The sequence below is a fragment of the Phyllostomus discolor genome, chromosome 6, assembly GCF_004126475.2.
Source record: "Phyllostomus discolor isolate MPI-MPIP mPhyDis1 chromosome 6, mPhyDis1.pri.v3, whole genome shotgun sequence".
In the NCBI taxonomy this organism is placed as follows: Eukaryota; Metazoa; Chordata; class Mammalia; order Chiroptera; family Phyllostomidae; genus Phyllostomus; species Phyllostomus discolor.
Window position 1 is genome coordinate 130,724,001 of NC_040908.2, and position 18,753 is coordinate 130,742,753.

Genomic DNA, 18,753 nt, shown 5'->3' on the forward strand with positions numbered 1-18,753 from the left:
TGGACAGCGCTTCTCTGCCTTCTACCCAAGGCCAGAGCCCTGCTCCTTTGGTCTCCATCACCTCCTCTTCCTGCACGTTGCCTTCCCTGTGTCTTCTTCCTTCCTCTTAATCCCAGGGAGCAGTGTGCTTTTCAATTGTACAGGGTATTCTGTTCCTTGTTCCTTGTTCCTTATAGAAACATTGATTAGTTAAATGATTTCATGTTCAAGGAGGGGACCATCTCTAAGTTTTATTTTTGTATTAAGTGCTTCAGTTAAGTTTTTTAAAAAAATTAGTAATGCATCATGGCTATAACCAAAATGTGGTCTTATGTCTCCATCTGAGGACAATGAAGCTCCTCTAAGGGTAGCATCAATGAGTGAATACATGAAGAATGAGTGAATAAATGAAGTCCAGACAGTGGCAAGACCCCAGCCCTTCCATGTAAATTCTCCAGAGATGTGTTGATTGTTGCTGAGTGGTCCCAGGCAGGGGCCTTGATGTTTCTGGATGTTACTCAAGATTGACTCAGACACTGTGGTTTTGAGAGCTTGTTTCCGCGGTTACGGGGCTGGAATCGGCCCTGCGTCAGCAGCTGCTGGTAGAGGTGACGGTGCTTCCTGATTGTGGATGAGTCGTCTGTGTCTGTCCTGCTCCTTGCCTCTCTGCCTCCATTGCTGGAGCCCGGTGGCTGCTTTCCTGAAAGCCTCTGTAATTCTCCTCTGTCTGTGTGGGTGGGCTTCCCAGGGCCTCTGCCCCCGGCTCTACTCTGGCTTCCCCTCCGCCTCTCCTTACCAGATACCTTTCTTCCCTCCCCATTTGCTTCACCCCCTACCCACCCCATGGGGTAGTGGGTTGTTGGTGGGGAGGGGCAGTTCTCCGAGGGGAAAGGAAAAGCTTGAACTGCCAGCATCCCCAGCGATTGTCTACTAGACCTGCTGATCCTTGTCTAGCATTGCCTTTTGCTCCTCTGTCTCCACCATTCTCAAGTGTGGGTGAGCCCTTCTCCCTTCCTCTACATCTGTGCTGTGCATTATGGGAGCCACTAGCTACAGGCTCGGGCACTTGAAATGCAGCAAGTCCAAACTGAGATGTGCTATAGGTGTGAAGTACATGCCTGATTTTGTAGACTCGGTATGCAAACATAATTGCATAGTAGCTCATTAATAGTCTTTATGCCGATTACATGTTAAAATAATACTTTGGATATTGAAATGAATTAAATAAAATATTTTACTAAAATTAATTTTAACTGTGGGGTGTTTTTTTGTTTTTCGTTTGTTTTTTTGTTTTACTTTTTCCAAAGGAAAAAAAATGTGGCTACCAGAAACTTTAAAATTACATGTGTGGCTCACATCATTATATTTCTGTTATTGTCTTTCTTTCATAACTGGTGGAAATTTTACTCCCCCACCCCCTGGGATATTTGGCAATATTTAGAGAGACTTTTATTGTCATTGGGTGGGAGGGGGGATTGCTATTATCATCTATTTAGGAGAGGCCAGGGATGCTGCTGAACATCCTACAATTCACATAACAGCCTCCTGCAACAAAATGTGACCTGGCCCCAGTGTTCATGGTGCCAAAGTTGAGAAGCCAGGCTCTGATGGATGCTCATTCTGGATGCTGCCGTCCTGCCTCATGGGCAATGACTCCAAAATCAGAGGCCCTAGGACACAGTAGGAAGGACATACTCATAAATGCCCAGAGTCAGATACCTGTGACCATGTGCAGGTTACTTAACATGCCAGAGCCTCTATTTCCTTGTCTGTAAAATGGACACAATAATCCCTACTTTATAGGCTTCTAGTTAGGATTACATGAGATTAATATATAGACCTGATACATAGTAGACCTCCACTAAATAGAAGTTACTATTGTCACTAAAAGAAATCTGTATCTTTTACTCTGACGGCTCTCTGGATCAACTATTGGGATTTCTACATGCCTTTCCAGATTTTCTATGATACCTTATACTTAACAAATTGAAAACTAAATTTGTAATTTCACTCTTCCTCTCTCCTCCCACTCCCTAAATTTATTCTCCTTTCTGACTTTCAATCTTAGTACACAGTGGCAGCACCCTCCCACTCTGGGAATCTGAGTCACTTCCACTTCCTGCTTCTTTCCCCCTCACTCAAATCTGTAACCCTTTCGCATTTACAGAGCAAGTGTGGCTCATGCAACCCTCCTTTCCATTCCACCTCATGGGACCTCCGCACCCAGCCTGAGAGCGACATCCTGCCTCCCTCTCTCCTGTCCTGATCCCTCTGGGTGTGTGGTCGGTGAACTTCAGCTTGCTCAGGAACCTTGAGTGTCTTTTCTTCTTAACTGAAGTGGGAGTACCTGTGGCAGGAAACGTGACATGTCCTCTATTTCCTTAGCACCCAAGGGAATGCTTAAAGCAAGGTGTTTATTGAGTGTTCTATGAATGAATGAATGAACAAATGAATGATAAATATCCTTTTCTCCTTGGTTCATGGGTAGAATCAGGTACTACAGAGAGTGAGGATAGTGGCTTCCTTATGCTTTATTTTCCTTTGAATAGTTCAGCAGTGCTTAAACCATATCCTCTACCTCTTCCTGCATCCCCCTTACCACCACTCCCCTCCCAAGTGTGAGCTGGGAAAACAGTGTATTTGCTCTGCTGGAGGGTTATTACAGCCAGGATGCAGCATCCCTGGATCCCGGAAGTCCTACCTTCCATATATGGGCTTCCTCCGGCTGCCTGGGATGATGCCACAGCCGATCTGCGGGCCCCAGCCTGCCTCCAGAGAGCAGGCCCTCAAGATGCCCAGGCACGTCTTCCTCTTGGTGGCAGAAACAACCCCCAAGCAGCTTCCAGCAGGTTGGAGGAGAGGCTTTCCAGAAACATGCCCTTAAAGATGCTCTGATAAAGACAACAAAACATGTTCTTCGGCAGGTTGTAATCATGGCTGGGCAGGATGGTGTAGGATTGGAGTCTCCCAATGTCTAGACACTGTGATCTAGGCACAGTTTTGAAATATTTTAATTACAAGCCACTTTGTAATGTACAGTGACCCACTTGGAAGTTATCAAGGGCTTATAGGCAAATTGTGCTCACTTGTTTTGTGGCAGCTGCAAGTGGAGTCAAAACTGTATTGCACTGGTGAGAATGGGTTCCCTGGCCTGGAAGGATGCTAGGAGGGACTCACTTTTCTCTTGTTATCTCTAAGGCCTCCACTCCTTTGCTGGGAGTGTCTATATGTGAATACACGGGGGCTTGTCTTCTGGAGCTAGTGACCCACATTCTGGATTTGAGACCTTCGTATACAGCTGCCTTCTGTGGGTTGGTACCAGATGTGTATCCCATCCCCAGGAGTTGGATCAAGGTGCGATGATGATGGAATGGATTTTCCCTTGGAAAACTTGAGGGCTTGCCACCCCTCCCCCCAACTGGTTTGGTGATATCCGGGTTGTTTCCTCTCCCTGAGCCTAGCTGTTTCACCGGGAAAAGATGAGAACCACCTCCCCGCCTTCATATAACCTTGGTTCCCTTCCTTCTCCCCAAACCTGTGCTTCAGAACAATCTGCTTAACAAACAAGCTCACATACATGGGTGGGCAAACGTAGGTTTACAGTTGTAAGGACACAGAACAGAGTTTATTCTTGTGTTGTTATTTTTATTAATTATTGTATTGTTGATTTGTATTGTCTTACTATTACTACTTATTATTATCATTTTACATCTTTACTTATGATTTATTTTTGGGGCAATAATGACTGGTGATTTAACCTACCTTGCCCACCCTTGTATATTAAATAATATCTTCCCTCCACTTTTAGCAAGTCCATAGGTACTTCACTGCTCATCAGTACTGCTAATCAGCCACAGATACTCTGGATTCCCACTACATTGATATAATACCAGGTAAAATGAAGTAAGACAGGTGGTTAATAGCTTGGGGCCCAGAGTTGGGCAGATCCAGGTGCAAAATTTAGCTCTGCCTCTTACCAGATAACAGTCTTTGGACAGTGGGATCTGTACTTTAGATGTGTCCTCATCAGAAGTAGGGAGATAAAAGACTCTCTATCTCACAAGTTAGTTTTGCCTCATTTAATAAGATAAGGTGTGTAAACCCCCAGACAGTGTGTCTCAGTAAGTATTAGCTGTGATATTTCAGTTCACCTCTGTATGCATCCTGACTGGGGGTAAAGCTGTGATGATTTATATTTATTTGGTCACTTGGCGAATAAATTTGGGTCAGGGACTATTGGGGCCCCCGGGGATACAGCATGAATAAGGGAGGCAAGGTCCCTGCCTTGGTGGGACTCACATTCTAGAGGGAGAGACACACAGTGAACTAGTTAACAAATCAAACAGGGCTTTGGAGTTGTGATAAGCACTGTGTAGAAACTGAACAGGGGGATGGAACAGAGTAAACCGGGTGGGGCTGGGAAGGTATCTCGGAGTCAGATGCTGTTCGAGCAGAGACCTGAATGCTGAGAGGGAGTCAAGCAACTGCAAAGATCTAGGGCAAGGGTGTCAAACTCATTTTCACTGGGGGCCACATCAACCTCCCACTTGCCTTCAAAGGGCCGAATGTAATTTTAGGACTGTGTAAATGTAACTACTCCTTAATTAGGGACAAGGAGCTCAGTGCTGCCGCCAGGTAGAAACAAGGTGCCACTGGATAAAACAAGGTGGAGGGCCGGATCTGCCCCTCGGGCCTTGTTTTTGCCACCTGTGATGTAGGGAAGGGCCTCCCAGGCAGCAGGAAGGAAGGAGAGCATCAGACGTTGGGAGATCATTGAAAATGGCCTCTGGGCTGCCAGCAATACCTCCTTGGACCCGCTACAGACAAGGGGTTACAAGGAAGGTAGTGTCAGACAGGATAACCAAAGCTAGTAGTTGGCAAAAAGTCTAAAATATTTACTATCTGACCCGTTACAGAAAAAGTGTGTCAACCCCCAATCTAAAGTCCCTTCCGGGTTGGACAGCACACGCACTTGTGAGCTCAGGGCACAGGGCTGGTGCAGGGGACAGCAGCCAGCAGCCTCCTGGGGCGCAGGCTCCAGCTGGAGATCCTCTACCATGGCTGAAGAGGCCCTGAGAAAAGCAGTACACCTGTCCCGAGGAATGCAACCCACAGCCTTCGAACTGGTGGGATCACAGCACCCACATCCCTGGATGGACTGGGCCATGTGCTCTTGGCTGTCAAAATGCTGGTTCACGTCTAGGGATCCTTCTCAGGAAGAAGGGAGCCAGCAGAGGAGACGCTGATCATTGCTACCATGTATTGAATGCTCAGCATGTGTTATTCCGGGCCCTTTAATGAACAACTGTGCAGGTTATTGGTGTCATCTCCATAGCAACCCCAGTTAGTAAGAACTACCTGTATTCCTCTTTTATGGCTGGGGAAAGTGAGGTCGGGTAACCAGAGTGTATGAAGCTGCTGTGGCTCCAAGTCACACAGCTGGTAAATGGCCTGCCTTCCTCAGAGCCTGGCCCCTCCCTTCACCGCAGTAGGTACTGATTCCCAGTGGTATTCCATCAAGGCCTGGTGAGTCTTTACCTGTTTTCATGCCTCAACTAAGCTGTGCTTAAACACCTAAGCTGTATTTATTTATTTAGCACCTCCTTACGGGGCTAGAGACCCCATAAAAGTAGAAGAGGAAGGAGGCCAGCATATTCTTACATGAATTCCCAGAGTGTATTCTTACCTGCCAGCTCCTCCTTGGGGACTGATCCGGAGCTCTCAACAGGGTGGACCAGATATAGCTGTGGGGTGGCAGGGTGTTTGTGCTCTTTGGGCCCTTAGCCCAGCTCTGGGCTGGCTGCAGAAACAGCTGCTGGGCTCAGGTATAGTCTCTCCTTTGCTGACCTCAGAGCAACAGGAGTCCGTGAACCTGGAAGGAACGCCTGGCCTTTTCTCCTGCACATCTGCTACTAGGCACGTAGCGGCCTCTCTGTGAAGGCCAGTGCTGGGCAAGCCTGCTGTCCACCGACAAGGTCAGCCTTGCCTGTGGCTGAGTGGTTACGGGATGATGTGGTACCAGTAGAGGAGTCACAGTACCCATGAGGGAGAGAAAAAAGGGGGCCAGAAAGGCCCTAACAGCTGGCAGAAAGGTGGCACAGAGGGCAATGTAGAAGAAAGAGCTGGATGCTGGGGTCACAGGGATCTGGTAGTGACTCCTGGCTCTGCCATCTGTTAGCCATGTGATCTTAGGCAAATGTAGCACGGCAGACCTGAGCTTGCATTTCACCGCTACATGCCTGGGTCCAGATGCCATCTCCCTCTTCCTGACCGTGGTGTGAACTTAGGCACTCTACTGATAACCATTCTGGGCCTTGGACTCCTAATCTTTGGGATGCTGTGAGGCTTGAATGGATTGATACATGTGAAACACTTAGATCAGTACTTGGCACAGAGTTAGAGCTCAACAAATGCCTGCTCTGTGATCATGTCAGCCCTGAGCCTCAGTTTCTCCACTGTGAACAGGGGAAGGCAATGGCACTTTCACAGTGGCCATGGGTTAGTGTTCCTCAGGCATCTGCTGCAGGGCTGGTGTGTTGCCACCCTTCAAGGCCAGGCAGGTCCAGGGTATTTGTGCAGACAGAAAAATATTCACAGAGCCATTGGGATGTCTGGCACACCTTTACTCACAGGTGGGCAAGCCACACATGCTGCAACCTGCGTGTCTATTTGCATGTCTCGTGTCATGGCCCCTGCTCCCCATCGTGGCACCTGTCCCTGTGCATGTCTCTCATCATCATCCCCCCAGCAGGGAGTTCCTACCTGTTTAAGTACTAGAGGGGAACAAAGCCAAAAAACTGCCAGCACTTTACATAACATAACATAATTCTGCACATGCGAGCCCACTTCATGTTATGGGAACAGTTTATCAGACCCAGTCTCAAGGCTGTGAGAACACTGGTTATCAGGCCCCTCCAAGGCTGTGGGAACACGGCTTCCCTAAGCTGCTGAGACACCTGGGTGAGGAAGCCAGACTGCCTCCACTTACGCTACAGCTGGTGTATGTCAGACACTCAGTCACCCCACCTGTGGAGTGGAATGTTTGTCATCAGGTAGATTGACAGCTGCTGCTGGCAGCCCTGGCTGGTTCTTTGGGGTGGGAAAGTGTAGTTATGGGTGCTCAGCCCGCACTCTGCCTTTATCCTTGGGTTAAGTCACCCACGGTGTCGGCGCCTTCCAGAAGTCCCTAAGTCCTAGCCAGGACGGGGCATCTTGCTGTGGGCATAGCTTTCCTTCCGGATCCTGTCAATTCCTGCTGCTCTCACCGCCTCCACACCAGGTTGGCCCTCCAAGGTGCTGGCCCACCCAGGGCCTGCCAAGTACTCTTCCCTCTTTTTTTCTAATTATCCCTGAGTACTCACCTGTGCTGGGCTAGTTGTTTGGGATGCAAAGGTGAGCCAGACATGCCTTTACTTTTGAGGAGGTCGTAGGAAGTCAGAGAGACAGACTTGAAAAATAATTTGTTTGCTGATAAATGGATCTGTGGAGGCCTGTGTGGGTTCCCAGCCTACCACCTCCCTCTCTGTGACTATTTGCAGTGGTCTCCACGGCATAGTCGTTAAAGGCTTGGTGTCTGGAGCCAGGCACCTGGGTGTGAATCCTGGCTTCATCTCTTAGTAGTTACAGCTGTGAAAATGACAGGAGGGGTGTGGGTGGTTGCGGATGGAGGACTGCACGTGCTGGCTATTGTCACTGTCATGTGGGGACCTCTACATGACTGAATCACCGTTTATGAAAGCAAAAGCTTGCTAAGTGACCAAAAAGAAAAAGTAATAAAAATGAGCTGGTGTATCTATTTCTGGATGCTAGATTGTTTGTGTGTCTTAGCTCTATTTCTTTCCCCATTTGTGGATTATATTGGCCTCAGAGTTTTTGCTTTAAATATATCTGGAATCAGTCCATCTCAGGAGGCTCTTTCCCCTGTTCCTCCTAAAGGAATGTGAGATCCTTCTGCATGCTTTTTGGAGGTCTTGGAAGGGCATGTGACTTCGGTTTTCCAAAGGGAGGGAAGGAAGGCAAGGCAGCTGGCTGGTTGGCCCAGGCCCTCCCCCACCCCCTGGACTAGAAGCTCCTTACTGATGACAGTGCGCCAGGATGCCAGCAGTGGGGCACAGAGAACACGAACTCCCAGGGAGAGTGCACTGGAAGTTGACTGGATGAAAGAGCATTTACAGGGAGAAAAACTAATGCTTTTAGAAGTAGAATATTTTATAAATTGCCACATCAAATGACGTGTTTAAGATACATGCATTCATTATATATAGATTTTCCCTTAAAAAATAACTTGAACAAATATTGAACTCTAGTTAACAATGTGCATCCTGAAGTATTTGGGAAGAAATGTACTGATTCTGCAATTTATTTGAAATGCACCAGAAAAATTAGATAAATTGGTAAATGGGTAGAGGAATGGATGAATGAACAGATCTGTGATAAAACAAGAAGCATACAATCTAGTTATAGAATCTGGGTGGCAAGTATTTTTGTGTTCACTAAAATTCATTCAACTTTCCTGTGCACTGGGCAGGACAAAAGTGGGTGCGCAGTGTTTGAAAGGAAAGTAATACAATAATTAATAATATGAATAGTCCAAGAATAGGATCTGTTTCACATACTCACAGCTGTAAACCTCCTTTTGCCCCATCCTGTATTTGAAAAGCTTTATAATAAGATACTGGGGAAAAGATGGTAAAGCTACTAGACTGAAAACAGGAAGAAAACAAAGTCCATGATGAACGAACATGCAAGTAGATGCTAGAAATATTTATAAACATTCAGAGTGTTGTTGTAGCTGGGTAATAAAGAAATAGCTTTAATATAAAGAAATATAAAATGAGGCCTATATATTTTTTTGCAATAGATTTTTTTTTTGTATTTGAATATGAAGATATGTTTAGGGAAAGAATGTTTCAGGCAGAGGGCAAAGCAAGTGAAAGGCCCTTAGTCAGGACATGAAGCAGTTGTGCAGGGAGGGTCAGGGTTAGGGCAGGAGCTGAAGACAGACGGGAAACTGGAGGGCAACATTGTATAGGGTCTCAAGGCCATGATAAGGTCTGCTGTGTAGTTCCACGTGCCACGGGAGTGACACAATCTGACTTCAGAAGGGCCACGCTGGTTGCTGGGGCGGGGCGGGGGGGATGGATTGCGAGTTGGCCAAGGGTGGAAGCAGAGCCCAGGTAGGAGCCCTCATATCAGGGCAGAAGGGGAGTGGTCAGGAGGGTCTCGGATCCGGGCGGCGGCAGCAGGGAGGAGATGAAACTGGCTAGATTCTCGATCTGTTCTGAAAGGGGAGTCATCTGGACGTATTGGTAGATTGGTTGTGAGATGAGAGGAAAGGAACTAAGGTTGATTCCAAATTCTTGGTTCAAGGGGCTGGAAAAGGAGAAAGTGGGTGTGCATTTACCCAGATGGCAATGACTGGGGGAGGAGCAGCATTTGAGGGGAGGGCAGGGGTGGGCTGATCAAAGTCTGGATGTGGATCTCCTACATGTGGGGGCTTACTAGAGCAGCTGGGAATGTCAGTGAGCCATTTGTTATATGTCTGAGAGTTTTGGGGCTGGGGACAAACAACCTGTGGATGACCTTCAAAGCCAGGAACTAAAGGATGTAAAGTAAAGGTCCAGGAGGGAGGAGAACCAGGACTGAGCCCCAGATACTCCCAAGTGCAGGCGGAGATCAGGAAGATGAGGGAGACCAGCAAAGACACCCAAGTGTCTGTGGTCAGCGTGCAGGGAAGAGACTCAAGAAAGTGGATCAACTGTTTCAAACGCTGCAACAACTGGTCCCTTCACCTCTAGTGTACCTCCTCTTTTTACCACCTTTGATATTACACTGGAGTCACCTGTCCTAAACTAGCAGCTTCATTCTACTTCAAACCCTAATAGCCAAAGTGTGTGTGTGCGGGGGCAGGGTGGGGGGGGTGGGGGAGGAGTTCAAACCCTTCAGTCTGACACCCTGGACCCTCCATGACCCGTCTTCCTCTCCGGTCTGATCTCACCCCTTTGCCCTCCACACAACACTCAGCAGGGCTGAGGCTCCCCACTCCCTGCCAACCTCTGCCCTCTTTCTCGGCCTGGACCTCGGCATGCCATTTGTTCTGTCTCTCAAATCCCAGCTTCAACTCTCCACTCATGGCTCATCTCCCAGAGGGACACTCTTGGTCATAGTCACCAACCTGTTCCTCCAACCAAGTCCTACAGTAGTCACAGGTAATTCCAAACAATGTAGCATTCATTGTCTCTGTTTTTCTTCCTTTGTCCTCAGAGGGACAGTTTCCTGAGCTTCGGGGAACATGAGCCTTCTCTTGCATCCTCTACAATCCCACAATGTGGTCTCACTGGTCTTTAATGCCTTAGCTGAGGCAGGAGCATATTAATACTCTAGTGTGTAATGTCCCAAAGAAACTTGGAAGAATTAACATAGGATTGTGACCTCAAGCAGGCACTCTGGGCTCAGAGGTTAGGGTCTCACCCTAGTTCTGTGACTGGGGCCAAGTCATTTAACCTCCCCAAACTCCAGTTTTCTCGTCTGCCAAATGGTGACAAATATGCCTAAGTCAGGGTTGTTTTAGGAATAAAACGAGATGCATTTCTTATAAAGTGCTTAGCGAAGTTCTTGCACATTATAAGCAGGCTGTCACTGGTGGCTCTGATTTTTATTACAAATACTGTTGCTCTTATGGATACTGTTACTACTATTGCTCTTCCCAGCAGGGGAAGTACAGGCACCGATGAAGGTGGGATGGAGTTGGCACCATTGTACGTGCTTTGACGTCTGAAGTGAAAGGACTCGTTGGTCTCTCCCATTGGCTCAGGGCCGGCCTGGGGGCAGCACCCACACCCTGACTTGAGGGAACTCACACCTTAGGTGGGGAGACGCCTTGAGGTATGAGTAGCACCCAGAGGCAGGCCTTGAGGATTGTACTTGGAAGTCCCAACTACGGACCTAATATGAGTGTACCTCAGGCCAAGGGGCAGAATGTTTGCAAATGGAACTATCCTCGAAAATCCAGACCCTGTGGTCACTGGTTACGGTTGCTCACAAGAAGAGGGCACCAACTCAGGCTGCGAGGGAAGGACAGAGAAGAATGGGATGCTTCTCGGAGGAATTCGTATCATTTGAGAGCAGGCAGAGGGCACAGGGGTCTTCTTCCATTCCCTTTCTGTAAATTTCTGAGGTTAGTAAGTGGTGTGTAATTGTTACTCAGGAATAACTGGATCTGACCGAGATACAGGAGAGTCAGACTGGGGCGGAGACATGTCAAATCAGATGAGATTTGGTTTTCTGCCCAGAACGGCCCTTGAAGTCACCACGAAGAGTCCCTGTCTGGCCACGCCCTCTCGTAGAGACTCCTCCGCGGGGGGCGAGGAACCTCAGGTGACTGCATCTCTCTCGCGCCTCCTTTAGCACCGTCCTGCAGGGTTGGGCGGTAAGGCCAGGCCCCTGGTGCCAGCCCCACATAAGAGCATGTGGGTGGCTTCTTGGTTTTGAAAACTTTCAATCCTGTGATTCTGAAGGGAGCTGTTTTCGCTCACGGTAACCCAGTAACAGTCAGGGCTTTCCTGCTTGGGTTTAGATAAGCGGCTGGTCCTGAAAGCCCGCGAGGCTGGAAACCACACCAGGAAGTGTGACGGCACGTCCCTGGAAGCAGAGCAATGCCCGGGAGATGGCCTGTGGGTCAGCGTGCTGGGAGGGCCGCTGCTGCCAGGGAGACAGCACCGTGCCCGACCTCGTGTCACTTGGCTCGTCCTGCTGCCGGGGCGCCAGAGAAGGCTTGCCCTGCTCATGCCCACCCCCGCTGCTGCCGTGGCACCTGCCACAGTGGTTTCCCAGGACTTACATGAGCTTTAGCTCTATCCAGCCTGTAAGCTTCCACCCCAGGGAAGCAGAAGAGGCTCAGCCCGGATGCAGACGCAGGCTTAGCCCTTCCGTGCAGAGGCCTGTGCCCTCAGCCTGAACCCCAGCTCCGTCCAGGAGGCCGTGCTGCCCTCAGTGCAGGGAAGGAATAAAGAAATGGCTGCACATCACTGACCTCACCCCGAGGGCAAGCGGTTTGGAGCACAGGCCTGCGACCACCCTGCCTGGGCTGCAACCCAGACTTGAGCACGTGTTGGTTATATGATCCTGGAGAAGCTTCTGACCTGCTTTCGTCTCTGTTTCTCTGCTCACAAATGGGGATGAAAAGGGTCCCTGGAGCAAGTTGCTTCACTTTTCTATGCCTCAGTTTCCTCATTGAAAAACTGGAGATGATTCTGACATTTCACAGGGCAGTTGGAAAGCTGAAATACATAAAGGGACTAGGACTGTGCCTGGCAAGTAGAAAGTGCTGGGCAGGCACAATACAGCATAGACATTACACTATCATCCTCTTTTCGGGGAGGTATGGAGCCCAGGGAAGCAAGCTAGTGAGCACAGCCCTCATTCATGTGTCTGCTGCCTCCATGCACTGGCTTCCCGCACCCCGCCTGACTGGAGGGTCCACACACAGAGGTCCCGAGAAAATCAGAGGCAGAATTCAGAAATGGAAGTCAAGTCTCCAGACAGCTAGACAGCTAGACAGTTAACCCCTGGCATGGCCCCCAGTCCCCTTGGCGGCTCCCTCTGGGGGCCAAATCCCGTTAGCATTCCTGGCGCAGCCCCAGCACACCCACCCACTGTGGGCTGAGAGAGGCGTGTGTCATCAAGAAGTGGGTCCTGCTTTCGGGGATTCCTCCAGGATGGCACCGGCGTCTGTGTGAGCTGGGGCCACCCCAGCCCTGGGCCTTGACTGTGGGCCAGTCCCTCGTCCCCTCTCCCCTCCCCTCGACAACAGAAAGCTGATTTTCTCCATGTGGTGTTTGTCTCTGTCTGAGAACGAGAAGGCCTAAGCACTGCCAAGCTTATCTATACAATGGATTTCCTGCTGGGGTGGGAGCTGCCCTGTTCCCCGCTGGGTGATAAATTTATGTTGCCCGAGCACACAGATCTGCTGACGTTCATGATGCTGGCGGCCTTGGCAGACCCCAGCTCCCCCAGCCTGGGTGGGAATCAGCAGACATAAACCCTGGCTGACATGGACAGAGCATCCCGGTTAGGGACAGAGAGCCAGAACTAGGTGGGTGGTGAGGGTGTGGGAAGGTCACTCGTCCATCAAGTGTTTACTGAGGCCTCCTGTGTGCTAGGCCCTGTGCTGGGCACACAGAGGACACTCCTGCTGACCTGGGGCTCGGGCAGCTTACTTGTGCAGTGGCACTAAGGACGGAGACAGTGGGAGGAATACATGGCCTGATTCAGGGCTCAAGAAAAGAAAGGCTTCAGGGTTGAGGGAAAGTGTTCTTTCCCAGCAGTAATCCTCAGGAGTGATGGCCCAGCCAGGCCTGGGAAAGGTGGACAGCGCCTTGACATTGAGTTATCACAGCCTTTGCATCCATGGTGTTCGCATCGTGCCCGACACCCAGAGCATCCTCGGGGCACACTGGGATGCCCCCTTCTCTCCTGCTCCTCTGCCCAGCTGTGTAGCAGCCATGCACTTGGCCTCCTGTCAGAACTCCGAGTTCCCATGTTAATCATAACAAGTGTGTTTTGAGAGGAACTGGCCGGGCCCCTGCCAACAAGCGTTCTCTCCTGTCTTGATAACATCTGCACCAAATTTTCTCCCTTTGTATAATTAGGCCCATTGGTATTTACTGGCTTTAAATTATGGCATGAGTGGCGTCTCTGAAATTTCAGGCCTGCAGTATATGCTGGGGCCCAAGGGAGTGGGAAAAACTGAGATTTCGCCAATGGGATTTCAGGTTTAGCAGGGGAGGGTGGGGTTGGAAACAGGCCACCAGCTACTGGTTGCACCACAACTGCACAGCAGCCCCCAGCCAGTGGGAAGGGATGTTCTGCCCTGTCCTGGGAGCAGTCCTGGGCCCGGCCTGCTGGGGAGAAGGAGTCAGGAGGACTCCCCTCCTTCTCTTCCTGCCCTTCCTCACCCCACGTCCTCCCACCCTCGCTCCATCCCTGGCCCTGGAGTGACAGAGCTTGGCAAATGGGAAAAGATGCACTAACTGCAAAGAAATGCAGTGAATTCAAACTTAACCCCAAAGCCAACCTCACAAGCACTGGGGTTTGGAGTCGTGCTTTGAAATGCCTGTCATGGTCCGGCTGTGTCTGGGCAGGAGGAGCTGTTGTGGGTGCGAGATAAGAAGTGGAGCTGGGCCTGGGGGAGTTGGTCCTGTCCTGCCAGCTCCCACCAGAAAAGCAGCCAAGGGATGAGCGCACCCTCTCCCGAGGCCGCCGCTGGAGTGAGCTGTATCTCAGCAGTGACTTCATTTCCCCTGATGGCGTTTCCGCAAACTCTCTGGAAGGTTCCAACCAGTAAGCCACACTGACTGTGGTGAGAGGGCTTTGATGCATTTGTTTGTTCTTTCCTTTCAGGACCCTGGAGGCCCCAGATGAGTGATAACTGGATGACCATATATTTGCTAGGGGGAGGGGAACACGTTTTTTAAGATGAGATTTGATCCCAAGCAGGAGGGAAGTTTCCAGATGCCTCTGCGAAGTGGAGCAGGGAGGAGGGGTGCAGATCCCCTCCCCTGGAGCCTTGCTTGGACACCCTTAGTTGTTTAGACTCCCTAGGTGAACTCCTACCTCGGAAGGTTGCAGCAGGGGCTGCCTGGGCTTAGGGCAGTGTGCTATCTGATTGTCTCTGCCAGAAAGCTGCCCTTTTCTGTTTTTGTTCTTTTTTTTTTTAAAACCATATTGGTGCTCCCCATAAGATTTGGTTTGAATAAAAGGGTTTTGCCCCATATGACTCACTAGGTTGTTGTGTGTCTTCCCTTCTCCCCAAAATGGCTGTAGCTTCCTTGGGGAAGCCTTGTTCACCCTCAGAGTGTCCATTAAGACCTAGCATGGGGACTTGCACAGAATCCTGTTTGTCACCTCTACTCATTGTGGCCCCAGTGCCTCAGGGACCAACACCTGCCATTTAAGACCTTCAGCATCTAGCTCCAGCAAACTTCTCATTTCTCTCTCCTTTTCCTCTCTTCCCCCAAAGTATCCTTCTCTCCGTCCACCTAGAACTTCTCTTCCTTTCCCTTTGAATGGGCCATGCCTCTGCTGAAATGTTTCTTCCTCTTATTCCTGGCAAGCCAGAATCAGTACAGCATGGTGGGCTCTGGAGTGAGACCACCTGGGTTTGAATCATGACTCTGCCCCTTTCGATCTGTGACGCCATGGGCCACTTAGCTGCTTCATGCCTCAATTTTTCTATCTGTAAATTGGGACAATACTAGTTCCTCCTACATTTGTTTTGAGGATTAAGGGCAAAAACACATAAACCACTTAAACCAATGCCTGGCACATAGTAAATGCTCAATAAATGTAGGCTGTGGTGATGGTAGTCGTGGTGGTGGTAGTGATGATGATGATGATGATGATGGAGCAGAAGGAGGAAGGCATGATAGTGGTAGTGATGACAGTTTTTAAAGACCTTCTCTGTGAAGTCTTTTTCAGCTTACTAAGTAGGATCAGGTTTTCCCCTCTGGGCTCCAAATAGAGCTAACCACATGGGGTCCTAATTATCTGTTTCACAAGTCCGAGTCTACCTAGACTGAGAGTTCCTAGGACTAGGTCTCATCAGGAAGAATAACATCTATACTAGTACATGTCAAGCTTGATACCATGTGTTTTCTCTCCTATAGTTATTTTACCAAGATATCATTCACATGCCCTAACATTTGCCCTTTTAAAGTGTACAGTTCAATGTACAACCCCACCACTATCTAATTCCAGAACACGTTAGTCCCGTGAAAAGAAACCCTGCATCTGTCAGTAGCCACTTCCCAACCCCGCTCCCCCATTCCCTTCCAACAACTACTCCACTTTCTGTCTCTATCGATTTGCCTGTTCTGAACATTTTGTGTAAATGGAATCATATGGTATGTGTCCTTTTGTGTCTGGTGTTTTTCACTTAACATAATGTTTTCAAGGTTTATCCATGCGTCAGCTCCTTTTCATAACTGAATAATGTTCTACTGTGAGGATCTAGCACATTTTATATATTCATTGATTAGTGAACACTTGGGTTGTTTTGCCCCTTATGACAGTGCTGCTATGAGCACTCGTGTACAGGTTTTTGTGTGGACACGTGTTTTCATTTCTTTTCAGTATAAACCTAGTAGAGGTGTTGGGTCGTGTGGTAACTCCCTGTCCAACTTTCTGAGGAGTGGCCAAACTATTCCAAAGTCTCTGCACCCCTTTACATTCCCACCAGCAGTGTGTAAGGGTTCGGGTTTCTCCGCATCCTCGCCAACACTTGTTTTTGTCTCTCTTCTTGATTACAACCATCCTAATGGGTATGAAGGGATATCTTATTGTGGCTCTGATTTGCATTTTCTAGATGACTAATGATGTTGAGCATCTTTTTATGTGCTCATCAGCCATTTATATATCTTCTTTAAAGAAATGTCTACTCAGATTGTCTCCCCATTCTTTAATTTTTATTGTTGAGTTGTAAAATTCTTTATAATATATCATTCCTCATCAGATACATTATTTGCAGATATTTTTCCCCATCTGTGTGTGGTCTGTTCACTTTCTGGATAGTAGCCCTTAAAGCACAAAACTGTTTAATTTTGATGAAGTCCAATTTATCTCCTTCTTCTTTTGTTGCTTATGCTTTTGGAATCATATCTAAGAAACTATAGCCTAATCTAGGTCACAAAGACGCACCATAAGCTTTTTAAAAGCAATCTTATTTTTAATAACCCTACAAGGAAAGACTAACAGACCCATTTCACAGATGTGAAAACTAGGAAGTCAAATGCCAGCACTGGACTTAAGCCCAGTTCAGTCTGACTCTAACTGTGCCTCTGCCCAGGTCCCTTGACCTCTGCGTCCCTCAAAGGGCTTGGCACAGTGCCTGGTGGTCAGTGGGCCCACAGGTAATGAACACTGGATAGATGAATGGCAGGTCCTAACAGGTGCTCAGTCTGCACTTGCTGGTTGATTTGAATGGATGGGGGTTTGCTGCTGACAATGGGTTTGTGTCTACATTGCTAGAGGTCACTGAGCATCTCTCCTCTCTCTCACCTCCACAGTGTCTCATCGTTGGGGGAGGACCATGTGGCTTGCGCACTGCCATTGAACTTGCCTACCTGGGGGCCAAAGTGGTCGTGGTGGAGAAGAGGGACGCATTTTCCCGGAACAACGTGCTGCACCTCTGGCCTTTCACTATCCATGACCTGAGGGGCCTGGGAGCCAAGAAATTTTATGGGAAGTTCTGTGCTGGCTCCATCGACCATATCAGTGAGTGGGGCCAATGGTGGCACGCCATGAGGGGTGGGGGCTGACCTTGGTAAGCATCTATCCACCCTGAGGAGTCCCCAGAATATTCTACCTTGAAAGTCCCTGGGGGCTCCACACATTCAACTGGCAGATATTTAGTGAAGGGCCTGCCTTGTGCCATGGGCCAGGCCCTATGTGATGCCCCACTAGCCTGTAAGAACCATGAGTTCAAGGACTGTAGCATGTTTTGCTCATCAGAGTATCTCCAGAGCATAAAAGAGTGCTTGACACATAGTAGATGCTCAATAAACTCCTGTTGCATGAATGAATGAAATATGGAAAAGTGAGGTAGAGGTAAGTAACATAGTGCATACTCTTAGAGAACTCACCAAGGTTTTGTCAATAATAAAAATGTGCTCTAATAGAGTAGTCAGACTTGCTAGAGGAATTCAGATGAGCGAGCCACACAACACCATTAAATGGGCTGGGTTGTTGAAGGCCTCTTGGGCAAAGGAGTACTGCAGGTTCTGGGGAGCGATAGCAGCTTTTAGATAAGAGGAATGATGCACTGGATAGGCCCTATACTAGGTTTCCTTGAACTTCCATAAGAGAGAGGGCATCATGATGGGATTGCATTCAGAAAAGGAGGGGGAAGAGAGGACATGGATTTCAGGTCCTGGGCCATCCCTGCATGCTCAAGCCTGGGTCTCTGGAGGCAGAATCCATGCATGGGTTTTGGGAGAGCAGCTTCCTTGTCCCATAAAGGGTGGAGGGCTTTAGCCATTTTGTATATAGCAACCATGACTCGTAAAAGATAAGAAGGTTAATACTGTGGGAAGAGTTCAGGGGTTTGAACAGATTTTGGTCCAAAATCTGTCTCATTCATTTTTCTGTGTGACTTGGGTCAAATTCCTTCTTCAAGCTTCAGTTTTGTCTCCCATAAATGTGATTAATGTCTGCCTACCAGGACTGCAGAGCGGACCAAATGAGGTCAGGTTTTTAATGTGCTTATCACTGTGCGTGGTGCATGGTAGGTACTCAGGAAATGCTTAACATCTCATGATGTACAATGAGCAAGAAGCAGCCAGAGTCCCCAAGCTTCAGAATTCAGAATTTGAAACATAGGTGGGAGGAGAACCCTGAAAACTATGTTTTTTTGAGGACAAGAACTAATTGGAAATGGGTATAGGGTTCAAGTGGGAATGACTGGAAGAATTCTCAGCTACACAGGGTATAATTTAGTGTCAGATACAGGAGAACTCAGCAGCAGTGGCTCCAGAGTTTATTCCTACTCTGAGATGAGGAAATTCCATGAATCCATTGGAAAGTAATTTGGATTCGCCCAGAAAGTTGCAGTGTCAGCTTCCAGGACATTCCCTACCACCCATGGAGAATGAGTGTTGGTTACCAATTTAGGGCAACGTTGAGCACCACTTTCTCATCAGACCCTTCTGAGTGACACAGCTGGGCACAGGGGGGCCTTGTGAGGGCCCAAGGCTATTGGGCTGCCTTTTAGGCCAGGAG

At 48.7% G+C, this 18,753-nt stretch overlaps 1 protein-coding gene across 15 annotated transcripts in view; it reads left to right on the top strand.

The window, feature by feature from the left end:
* The window catches only part of LOC114499263 (F-actin-monooxygenase MICAL2), a 214,194-nt gene that overhangs the window by 68,943 nt on the left and 126,498 nt on the right, over positions 1-18,753 (top strand). For all 15 annotated transcript variants that reach the window (XR_004903918.1, XR_003684805.2, XM_036029035.1 and 12 more), the window contains one exon: positions 17,043-17,250. Coding sequence is in view for 13 of the 15 variants with exons in the window: in XM_036029035.1 (XP_035884928.1) it covers positions 17,043-17,250 (208 nt within the window). In the remaining 2 variants the exon portion in view is untranslated. The remainder of the gene's footprint in view (positions 1-17,042; positions 17,251-18,753) is intronic.